This window comes from Antedon mediterranea, chromosome 11 (assembly GCF_964355755.1).
Source record: "Antedon mediterranea chromosome 11, ecAntMedi1.1, whole genome shotgun sequence".
In the NCBI taxonomy this organism is placed as follows: domain Eukaryota; kingdom Metazoa; phylum Echinodermata; class Crinoidea; order Comatulida; family Antedonidae; genus Antedon; species Antedon mediterranea.
In genome coordinates, this window is record NC_092680.1 from 2,219,467 (window position 1) to 2,232,077 (window position 12,611).

General features: G+C 33.3%; 2 protein-coding genes across 2 annotated transcripts; one reads left to right on the plus strand and one right to left on the minus strand.

Moving 5' to 3' along the window:
- Positions 1-714: 714 nt before the first annotated feature.
- Positions 715-6,904, minus strand: LOC140062130 (COP9 signalosome complex subunit 2). The gene is made up of 12 exons (XM_072108190.1): positions 6,845-6,904; positions 6,127-6,240; positions 5,599-5,676; positions 5,335-5,388; positions 4,935-5,096; positions 4,423-4,500; positions 3,810-3,984; positions 3,084-3,262; positions 2,479-2,629; positions 2,237-2,319; positions 1,983-2,041; positions 715-1,624 (listed from the first exon to the last, which is right to left on the minus strand). Exons 1-12 carry the CDS (start codon positions 6,893-6,895, stop codon positions 1,480-1,482), a joined length of 1,329 nt encoding a protein of 442 aa, XP_071964291.1. The 5' UTR covers positions 6,896-6,904; the 3' UTR covers positions 715-1,479.
- Positions 6,905-7,238: 334 nt separating this feature from the next.
- Positions 7,239-10,543, plus strand: LOC140062359 (ciliary microtubule associated protein 1A-like). Its single transcript, XM_072108542.1, has 4 exons — positions 7,239-7,407; positions 7,926-8,036; positions 8,267-8,380; positions 8,806-10,543. The coding sequence occupies exons 1-4, from the start codon at positions 7,356-7,358 to the stop codon at positions 9,285-9,287; spliced, it is 759 nt and encodes a 252-aa protein (XP_071964643.1). The 5' UTR covers positions 7,239-7,355; the 3' UTR covers positions 9,288-10,543.
- The last annotated feature ends 2,068 nt before the right edge of the window (positions 10,544-12,611 follow it).

Consider the following 12,611-nt stretch of genomic DNA (forward strand, 5'->3'; position numbering starts at 1 on the left):
AAGTAAATTTCAAATTCCACTCGGAATGATGGAACTTGAAGGAAGATAATGGACATACTGTAAATAATGCACATTTTAGGTTGGTCGTAGAGGGTCGCATTTCCATATTTTGCTAAGGGCATCCCGAGTCAGTAAGTGATATTGACCAGCTAATTTTAAGGGCATTTTCTTATCGCTTAATACATCGCTTAGTTCTACGCCTACATCTCAGCAAAGATAGGCCTTTTCCACCAGGTACTTGGTACTGTTAAACATATGCAGTACTTGTACACCATTGGTGGATCCAGGATTGCTAAAGGTAGTGAAAGGAAGTGCTGAACTTAATTTGATGTCCTATCTTTTATATTACAAATTGTGAAATTTAGAGGAGCCGGGCGCTCTTTCTTCTCGGTACTGCTCGGGGCCCCTAGGTTTAGCCAGTGGCCTCACACCTAGACTAATAGAAACCCTTCAATACACCATTCTTGTTTGTAAGTGCATATGTCTTAAAGGAAGGCCTTTGTTGTCTACTATCCTTAGTTGATCTTCGAATCCAGTCTAAATCAGACCTATTTAAGGTGGGAAAATATCTCAACCATAGGATTTTGTTCAGTCAAATGCTATATAAAATACTAAACAAAATTTATTTATTTTTTGTATTTAGTTTTATTAATAGCTCAACAAAATTTGAAGCTTTTTAAAGCTTAATTTTTTTGAATAAGACCAAAACCCCTTACAGTATATATTGCTTGTTAGTCCATGTTTTAATATCAAATTTGCTTTTTTTATTGTAAAGTATTAAAAAATTAACAAAACTAAATAAATTATCTTGATTTAAGTTAATATATAGGGGGCAGCAGACAGATATTTATACTGCAAACATTTATTTTTTCAAAAAAGCAGTAAATAAGTTAGTATTTGTAAAATGTTTTAAGTATATAAAAGTTTGAAGTAAAAATATGTTTTTAATCTTGAAAATAAAGTTAGGGGTTTCACCCGACATTTGAAATGGTGATTGAATATAGAACATGGTACCACTGATTAATGCTAAATTTGTCTTAAGCTCTGTCTACACTATCAAACTTTGTGACAAAAAAATGTGGCCATATCTAGACATAATGATGTCATATCACTACCATATTTGGCAATATCACTACCATATTTGGGCACATCACACTAGTTTGATAGTGTGGACAGAGCTTTACATATCATCAACATACAAACTAAAACAATGAGAAATCTCTACACTAGCTGTAGCTTCTAGGTTTGTACGATCTAACACCTAGGAAAAACATCACTGCAACAATTATTAGACTTAGTGATATCAACGCCGTGAATCTACCGCTGCCACTGGTAGCTCGACGTTCCATTCTCATCATCCGCATGCCTTGTGAATCAGCCAAAACCAATCAACGGTTTAAAACGGGGTAAAGCTCACAATTTTGAATTGCGATTTATTTACTTATTGGCAAAATAGTAGTGTATGAAATAATCAGTGTCTTAAGCCATTTTGTTCCCTACTGCTAGCTGTAAAGAGTTGAGTTGTGTGGCCAAACGGTCGATGGCTTGGAATCTAGCCATGTCTTGGGCATTGCGATCTAGCTCTAACAATTGATTCACTTGGTCTATCCTTCCTTCAATTGTGCTAAAAAAAATAAAATGATACAAATTACTTATATTTTGAAAGTAGAATATTTATTTACAACAAAATTTTTCTGCGTGTAATGTTGTTATTATACTGTTTTCCTAGAGGGCTCAGTACAATTAAAATACAGAAACAAAATACAAAAGTATAACGCCAGTGTCCATCCTGAGTTCACTGAGAGCATACTCCTGCTGACGCAGAAGAACTCTACATCTATCACTACCATATGTGAGCATATCACTACCATATTTGGGCATATCACTACCATATTTGAGCATATTACTACCATATTTGGGCATATCACTACCGTATTTGGGCGTATTACTACCATATTTGGGCATGCAAATAGAAAACATACTTGTCTAAAATACACTGGACTAGTAAACTTTCAACCTCTGCAACATCTACATTTAGCTCCTGGATCAAGAGGAAAAACAAATAGTTTGTAATAAAATAAAAACATTTATAATATAAATCATATATCACACTGAGAAAAACAATCTTGTTCATGAGGCCGTATAACACGGTAACACATAGTATTAATTATTTATTAATAGTAGAAATTAAAATCAATATATTAAACAATAAAATATTACATAGAAAGTTACTCACCCTTGAAATAAAAGGAATATGTATGCGTGTGTATGGTTTTATCAACTGCATTAATACTTGTGTTCGAATATTTCGAAGTAAATCTGAAAGAAAATGTACAATAAAAATATAATACTATACTCTCAGATAGAAGAACAGAGACAACTACTTTGTGTCTTCTGAATAAGCCTTTACAAAAAGAGGGATTTTATCTTTGATTGTATGATACCAACAAGGTCAAAGGTGAATAAAAACAGCCTTACCTTCAATATGTTCTCTGATGAATGGGTCATCCATTATAGTTTGTCGATTTGTTTTTAGTATTTTCTCAAATTCACTGATGTCGTTATTTTGGTACGAACTGACTAGGTTCGTCATTGCAAGTATTTCTGGGTCGTTTTTGTAAGGTTTTGCCTATCGGATAACAGAACAAAGGGTTAAATCAGGTTCAAAATGCAAATATAAATACAGCAATCTAATTAATGGAGGCATTCCATTAATCATAATTTAATGGAGTGCAACTCTACTGTATAGAGGGCAGACATATGGATTTAGTCTGGTGGCTGGACTAACCTGGTTCTGGGCAGTGTATTTACACTGTATGATTTGTGTGGAATGAGTGCAACATGACCGGAATACAAGCTCAGTGTGAACCAGTGGGTACATTTCTAGTGTCCTAATATTTATGTATTATAGAAACTTGCACTGATGAAGGGCTAGTGTTGCCCAAAATCTCTTCTAATTTTTCTGGCTTTGATTTAGCTTTTTGCTTTTTTTCATTGAGATCCAGCCACTGATACCCACATCATTGCCATTATTTTCAGTAATTTGCCTTTGGATTTATCATAGTAAAAAGTTATAAACCTACTTCCTGAGATTCAAATGGATTTATATCCGATTTCATCAACATATTTGCTAGTACAAGATACTTTAGACACGTGGTTCGTCGAGGACTTCCAGATTCATCGTAATTTTTAAAAGCTTCAAAGAAATCTGTGTGCGCCCTCTCGTATTCACATTCTCGTAAGTGCATTTTACCACCACATTCTGAAAGTAAACGAAGAAGATTTATTTTGGCATATTACCAAGAAAAGCAGCAAATTTATTTGATGTCTTTAGGCATATGTGGCCAAGGATTACCAATAGTAAATTAATCACTGTCCTATCAGACAGGTGGTAATCCCCCTGATACAGGGGCTATTTTGTGAACCAGTTCACCAGGGTAACCCCCTACTTGTCTTGAATGATGAACTGGGTTCTTTAAAGTGCACATAGGTTATAACTGTGTACACTGGACCAATGATTTATAGTCCTTATCCGAGAAGACCTGTTCCACCACCAGAACTAGGAACAATGCCGATATTTTTAGCTCTTTTAGATACAGTAAACGGTGACCCTGCTTTTACCACTTAGCCATTTGACTAGCTGAATGTCTCTCTTAACTTTGTTCTATTCACGCAAGTTAGTCTGAGTTACGTGCTGTTTACTTTGATATAACTCTTATGTACTCTGAATGTAATGTAAACAAGCCCTTCCCATTGTGGTACATCAGATGTTTAGATACTGGGATAATATAACACACAGAATATCTTACCTCTTATAACCCCCATGATGAGGGGATGTGGAATAGCGGACTTTATCTGCAATGACTGCTCATACAATGCTTTTAGTTTCTTGTTATTCTTCTGTGCTGTATACATTTGGATCTCTAGGGCGTAGATTTCTAACAATTGCGTACCTTTCTTTAAGTCGTCTGAACCATCGTCTGTCTGTAGGCAAAATATAATATTTAAGCACATATTCAAAACCTAAATTGTTTTCTATGCTTTCTATTCCACATGTTAACCACAAAGTGTAGGTTCAATTATTTATGACCCTGCATCGTTTCTCAATTCCCTAATTTATTCGTTTATATTTAAAAAAGACAACATCCAATGGTGTTACGAAAAGAAATGATGTTAAGTGGGTTTGGTCACTTGAGGCACTCTGGTAACGGACTATACCATTACTCAGACGGGGGTGTGATATTTTAATGTATATTATAATAATAATAATATAGATTTATATAGCACACATGCCACTCAAGAGTGCTCAAGGCACGTATATATTAATGTTCTTCTTTTCATAATGTATTCCTCTCTTCGCAGAGAGTGGCTAATGTTGGTTTATCCAGGTAAGCTATGCACGAAATAGACAGAAATACTTACCTTACATGACTGATGTAATTGTTTGAGAATCTTTGATAATTTGGTGAATTCCTCTCTATCATAATACAATTTACCAAGCTGGAGTGGATAATAAAAAACAATATTTAAGAAATAAAATGATTTATGAGTTGATTGGGGAGAATATTTTAAGAAAATAATCCTGTTACATTCAATGAATAAATTATTTGTTTTATAACACATCGACTGTTCTATAGTAATAATTTATTTCAATTAATCCAGAGCACTTCCATATTGAATCAATGCCAGGTAGGAAACTAGGCCATTCGAAAAAAGCAGTTACTGCTGAGTAAAACAGTTGTAGATGGCAAACAAAATGCACACAGTCACCTGCCTTTTATTGCACAAAATGTTTACACAAAGCAGAGCATGCAATAGAACCATTAAATATAATCTTTACCATGCAATAGAGCTAGTACTAAAGAGCACATGATACAAATTAACCAATCAAATGGCAAAGATACAATACTCTGATTTATGCACATAAGCCATACCTTTGTGTTTGTTTTGAACCATAACCTGTCGTTTTTTGCGTCGCGTAGTGCCCCTAGTGTCGTTTCATAAAATTCTTGTAACAATTCCATGTTTTTTGACGTTGAGATATAGTCGAGAATACTATTAATAGATTTTTCTGAATAATTCCTTGTAACTGCACTCTATAATTAAAAACACAAAAATTAGCATATAATTGAATTGAACCATCTTTAAATAGTAAGAATACAATTTTGTTTAGTTAAAAAAAGACATAAAAACAGGAACAAAATTGTAAATATTATAATACCTTAGCTGTGATACAAAATCATTTGTTACTACTCATTACCTTTCAGAAAGGAAAAAATGATTTCTATTTTAACAAGGAAAAACTAATAATAAAACTAGATAACAAATATTTACCTTAATATATTTCAACAGTTGTTTATATCTGCCCATCATTTCTTCATAATTTCCCTTTAAAAAGATAAACAAACAGATTTTTTTTAAATTTCATTCCAACAACAGGATGGTGTTTAAACTGTATCATATAATATAAAATAACTCCCTTGAGTAGAAACAGCTAAGGTCACATGACACATGATGGGCCTTGTAACCATATTTGGTAATTAAATCTTATTCTGGAATTGTATGTTATTTATTAGCTGTTATGATCAAAATGCATACCAGTTTAAAGTTGATTTTTATCATCTGTTTTAGTGCTTTGAAACCCCAGTCTCCTTTTTCTTCTTCAAGATCTAGAACCTGTAACACAAACAAAATTCAGGTTCAGGTAAGCTAGAATAGGCAATTACAAGTGTACCCTTCAACAGTGAGCGAGTGGCCCAGTGGTTAAAACAGTGAAACCGTAATTAAATAGTCATAACATCGGCAAAGGTTTGAGGCTTACTCGCTCCATGGTTCTGGTGGTAGAATAAGTCTTCTCGGATAAGGACTATAAACCGTAGGTCCAGTGTACACATCTGGCTCATGTGCACTTTAAAGAACTTAGCAATGAATGTTGGAATGGCGCTATATAAATCGAACGATTGATTGATTGATAGTACATCTTTCGAGTTTCCACACAGTCTGATTTATAACACTATTTCTATTTGGTACTATAATATCTGCAACGTTAAAACAAATGATAGAATTGCTTGGAACCGTACAGTAAGTCATACATTTCAAATTAGAATTTAAATTGACAAAACGTACCTTTTGAAAACTGTCCAATGCCACCCTAGGATCATCTTCTTTTAGAGCTTTTGAATTGTAATATTGATTTTCTAGGTCAACATCTGGTTCTGAATTACTTTCCTCTGAATATTCCTGAAGACAGACATGAACATACTCAATTTAAGAAATGTACATACCGTACTCAATATAAAAAATGAATATAACTCAATTATAAGAAATGAACATACTCAATATAAGAAATGAATATAATAATAGTAACCTTTGTAAAAGTAACGCTGTGAATACAGTGCATACATATTACACTACACATTTTAGATTGAGTGCAAAGTTTTATGTCAGTTTGGAGTGAAGAAAATTGGTTAATTTTAAAAGGAAATGTAATAATAAAAAATCAAGTTCTTTAAAACTGTGTAATAATATATAGTTAGTAGTTAAGTTATGCTACAATCCAATAAAACTGTAACATTTTGATTAAAAATTATCATAAAAGGGAGTGCACTTTAGTTAGGCCTCACTATCACACTGGCCTCTCCCATTATCGCCGATTAGGACCAACATTCGCCGGTATACGCCCGTGGTGTCCGGTTATAGCGACTGGCCTAGACTGGAGACAGAATATGCACGGTATATATTTATCTGTTAACACATTTATAAATTAAGATGGTCTAACTTAAAGAACTGATTTGAATGAAGGATTTATTCTAAATCAAAATAATAGATATAAATGATGTCATACCAAATCATAATCAACTTCTTCGCACATGAAATCATCATCCATGTCCGACATTTTGCTTACAAAACGCCCTCAACAATATGTACTTTACTAATAGTCTTTGTAGTCCAGACGTGCGCGTTTCAGGATGTTTTGTTGACATTTTGCAATATACAACATATTCATTTTAACTTAATTTACATCTATTATCTTATTTAAAAACGTATTATTTACTTTACATAAATTTAAATCACATTTTTTATATTATTTCTTATTATAATGTGTAATAAAAATAAATATATTCTATAATTTATTCAAATAAAAATGTAAACTTTTATATAGTTATTGTAGTTGCTAAGGTAGCACATGGTAGCGCGTCCATAGCAGCAGCAAGTGTTTTGGTAAGTTGTTACATAACAACGCTGATCCTTTAAAAGGTGAGCACGTTTAGGTCACGTCAGTGTCTCATTAATTAATCGCTGAAGTAGAAACAATTTAGGATTTTTATTTTATTATTAGTCTATAATTTTACGTCATGAGTGAAGAAAAAGAAAAGCAAAGTCCGGTTATCGCTGCCAGGGAAAGAGGTGAGTTAAAAGTGTTTGAATTATTTCAGATGCAGGCTGCACTTCACCAGTCAGTGCTGTTGGTTTAGAGGAGGGAGGGAGGCTAATTCTTATCCAGGTCAATCTATGCAAACCAAGCCTACCTAGGCCTAGGCCTATTAGTAGTAGGCGTGTCTATTCTACTGCTACTACGTCTATGTATTAGCCTAGCTAGGCCTATAGAGTAGTTTATTATGTTTACCATACTATTATTAATTATTAGTATTACTAAATTAGGCCTACAATAATATAAATAATATATGAGAGTGATTTATTCTAATTTACATAATAGAATAGGCTTTACTTCCTGTAGAATACTAGAGGCCTAGGCTAGGCTAGCTAGTATACTTTCGAGATAGGGTAGTACTATACTAATATTTACACACAGGCTCGTAGACCTAAGTATTTACCTTACCTTTACCTAAGTATTATCTTAATCTTATCATTTGACATTATCAATATATTTAGGCCTAAATTAACGTTTGTTTTTTATTTTGTAGGTCCAGGACCAGGCAGGTACGCACTGCCGAGTACGTGTGGATATACTAAACATGACTGTACAAAGCATATGAAACCCTCATATTCTTTTGGTAAACGACTAAATAATGCAAGTAAGTTATACTAGGCCTACTGTTTCTTATTATTCTTTGTTTTAATATTAAAACATGGACAGCCGTACTTGAGAATATTATCTTTTCTTAATATCTGTTTTTTAACTCGAAAATTACTTGTCTATACATTTTGTATGTGTACATACGTTGTAGGCCTACTCAATATGTATACTAACTGTCAGTTTAGTATATACAAAATAACATCAATTATTTTGTAATTTTATTGACAGTGTTTAAAGAAGACAGTAGTCCAGGGCCAGGTTATTCCATAAACCCATCAGTTACCAGGCACGGTAAAGACGGTACCCCTTCTTACTCGATTTTAGGCAGACAGCGAGATCCAAGTAAGTTTTTATCTTATCGTTTTTCTACTGTATATAAGTAATTTTATATGTAGGAAAAGAGGGGTTTAGGTAATACGAAAATGGTACAAAATACATGCAAGACAAAAATATATAGGCCTATATATTTCTGTCTTTGAATAAATCTTTCAAATTATATGTACAGATAAATAAATATTGGAACATATCTTCCTTTATAATATACTATTTGTATAAATTACAAAATATTAATTTATGAGTATGTGTATTATTTTATGATTTTTGCAATTACGAATTTACACAGTTTTATGTTTGACATTTAAAAATGTAAAAACTACAGTAAATGTCAAAATCCGTTTATAACAACTGTACACTGCATGTTGTAAAAACGGAAGATATTCTCACAAAAGACACCATTTTTACAACATTTATTATCATTATTTCTACAGATACGTTTATTACACCGTCACCATACGCATATAGTCCTCAAAAATGTCATCCACAAGGAGAGAAATATGCACCCGTCTTCTCAATGGCAGCTCGTACTAGATACCGAAAACGGGACCAATGCCCTGCCGCAAATAACTACAGCTTGCCGCCATTACACGGCAGCAAGGTACCTAACAAGCAGTCAAGTTCAAGTTATTCAATGACAGGACGATCTAAAGTCGGTGGATACCTCGAGGATCTTGCCAAAACGCCAGGACCTGGACGATACAACGCCATTAACCCGAATAGCGTACACGTGAAGAAACCTAGCTATTCCATGCTTGGTCGGCACGACTCGGTCGGAGACGGCACACAGAAACCAGGACCGGGTGCTCATAGTCCGGAGAAGGTTAGCGGAACTAGACGAAAATATCCCAGTTATTCACTCGGCATCAGGCATTCGGAGTTCGTCTGTCCGTTGATCATTGACGTCACCGATTAAACTTTTGATCTTTAAGAATCATGCGACTTGGAACAATTTTACAAAATTTCTTTACAGATTATATTAAACACTGGATGTATAATTGTCAATATCATCACAATATGAAGTATAAATAATAGCGAATGGATTGAAATTGCCTTGTTTTGTTGATTAAAATTATAAAGGATAAACAGTATTTTCGGGATTATAGAGGATAAAGAAACATCTTTTCCTGATTTTTTTGTCATTTTTGTATTTCCGTTTAGTTTGTCAGGGTATTCATTTTACGCAATACGTATTGTAAATGTAGGTCTTACATTTTTGGATTTTAAATTTGAGAAAAATATTTTATGCAATGACGATTGGGGTAGGGGGTGGGTTGATATAAGGCGCATGTATTGTTTATTGTATTACCGATCTGTTAAACAGTGAATAACCTTTCTTTCATTTATAGGCTAAGGATTGTTTAATACGATCTAATATTAGTTGGTGGATTAGCACAGTGTCAATTATTGGTGCTTAATATTTCAATGGTGCTTAAAATTTAAATGTCTTCTTACCACGGTAAATATGTACCCACTAAATAGCTGTGCTTTCATACGCATTGATGTTATATAATAATTGGATTTATTTAGGTCTGATGACGTTATTATCTCATAGAATTAAATGTTGAAAGTTAGCAGATAATAATTAATCTTTAAGTAGGCCTATGTCATCCCGATCTAAAGCGTGGCTCCCACTAGCAACGTAAGAAAATTCCCTTCCAAAAATGTGTGTTTTCCCTCGCCTCTTATAAGATCCAGTCCGCCTGTTTCCGTAAGTAGTATTCGGTACGCAACATACCACAGCCGTCCGATTTTGTCCGTTCACGGAACCGGGCCCGGACTTGGTATACACAATATTACAATTTTAAAAGCATCGAACACGTTGAGAGTGAAATGAGTATATCAACTATCTTGAACATATGAAAGCTTAGTTATCTAATTACAGGACGTAAATCTGCATAATTATTATATTGTGAATCTCAGCTCCGTTATAACGGCTTTTTTTTTAACGATATTTACGATATATATTTATAATCTTTTAAGTTTATGATATGCAATTTTTCTTTTCTATATTAATACACCATTTTATGCAATTAAGATAACACAGAAATATAAATAGTTTAATAATTAATTTAATTATCACAATTAAAGCATAGCAGTTGTAAATATTTTGTTGTGACGTCATTGCTGCAAGTTGTAATTAAAGTGTTTTGCTGATGTATGAGTATATAATATTCGTCAAATTGGCATAATAAATCCTATTGTTATAGGCCTACTTTGTTGTTAAATAAGCTATTTCCTGTAATAGTCATAGTAACACAACACAACGTTTGCATCATTGTTTGGACGCGTGCGTATAACAGACATACCTTTATCAATGTTTGAACGCGCGCGTATAAAAGACGTACCTTTATTTATCATTGTTTGAACGCGCGAATTAACTTTTATTATCATCGTTTAAGTGCGCACGTACAAAAGATGTACGTTTATTTATCATTGTTTAAACTCGCGCGTTAATTGTTATTATCATCGTTTCATTGCGCGCGTACAAAAGCCGTACCATTTTTATCATCATTTAAACGCGCACGTATAGAACCATTTGAACGCGTTATTAGTGTCGTGTAAAAACAAATGAATATGTTTATTAAACCAAAACATTTTATAATGTACTCATCATGCTTGTTATGTGTTTTACTGTACTGTACTAAATTTAACAAACTTGTCTGATGAAAGGAAATATGTATTTAGCGCCCTCTTCAGGATATAAACTTTTTTATACTGTTACCTGTTATAATGTTCAAAGTGTTTTTAAACAAACTTATAGCACAAATTCAACTCACGTGTCTTCATAAAAAAAAATCCTATGAGTGTTATGAGGATTGGTATGTGAGCTTGTATGACCTTATTCAAGGTATGTTGAATGTACACCAGGTGTAACTCAGGTATTCGCGTTAATCCAGGTGGTGGAGTGCTGCGGCCGGTGATTGGCGCGGTACTCAAAGCGTTATTATGAGAACCCTTGTACCACAAAACATACTTTTGGCCTAACATTGATAAAAGTGAGGTAGTCATAGGACTGTAATATTATGGTACTGCAAACCATTTAATAATGTATTGTGAGATAAGTAAATAATAGATATTTTTAGCGCTCTTTACCAGAGCCTCACAGTGCAACATGAAAAGAATAACTATTGAAATAGGTGAGTTCTCAGGATTAATTAAAACAGGGATGGAGTGTAACGGATGGAACGAGGAAGTTGGTTCCAGATCTCTGGTGCCTGAGCAAAGCAGCCCTTAGGCACAGATTTTAGTTTCGTTCTAGGTGGTGTTAACAATAAGTGGATCCGTTTATATAAGTTAAAGTTTTACCAAATGTGCTGCTAATAGTAAGCTAATATAATGTTGACAAATTAGGTTATCATCTGCACCAAAAGCCAAGTATATTCCGTTGTCGTCTCTTGCCGTGATTTACCTACGCGGCGTTCACTATCATTGTATCGGTAATAACCACACGTCAACCTGACGATGATAAATTGTTTAAATATAAAACTAACTATTGAGATACAAAAATTAGTCAAAAAAGCCTGCCGGATACGAACGAATGTAGAATTGATCTGGAATACATGACATAGGTTGATTCTGGCTGCAGGTGTCTAGTATAAAACGAAAAGGAAATTTGTCTGGCTATGTAGTAAAAAAAAAACGGAAGAACATTGTCTTTTGTTGTAGAGGCAAGAGAAAAACGAAGACGATGTCAACTAGAAAGCGGACGATAGTAATCTTCTTATCTATTTATTGTTATCTAACTTATTCATGTTGCATGATCACCTTTCTTATGCATCTTATAAAACTGTTTACAGTATGTACCTTTGGGAAGCTGATTATTATTATTATTATTATTATTATTATTATTATTATTATCGTATCAGATTCCTGTCAGTGTCATCATCATTATTATCCTTATTATTATCATTATTATTATTATCATTATTATTATTATCATTATTATAATCATCATCATTATCATCATCATTATTATCATCATCATTATTATCATCATCATTATCATCATCATTATCATCATCATCATTATTATCATCATCATTATTGTTGTCATCACTGTTAACATCACTGTTATCATCATCGTTATCGTCATCGCCTAAATATTTTGGCACATATGGCGTTTCATACATATAATGTATGTATTTTCCACCCAGACAAACATTGAAACAACGACTTGTTGAAAAATAAGACAAATTAAATATAAACTTTAAAAAAAACGTTCATTATAAAGAGTTGG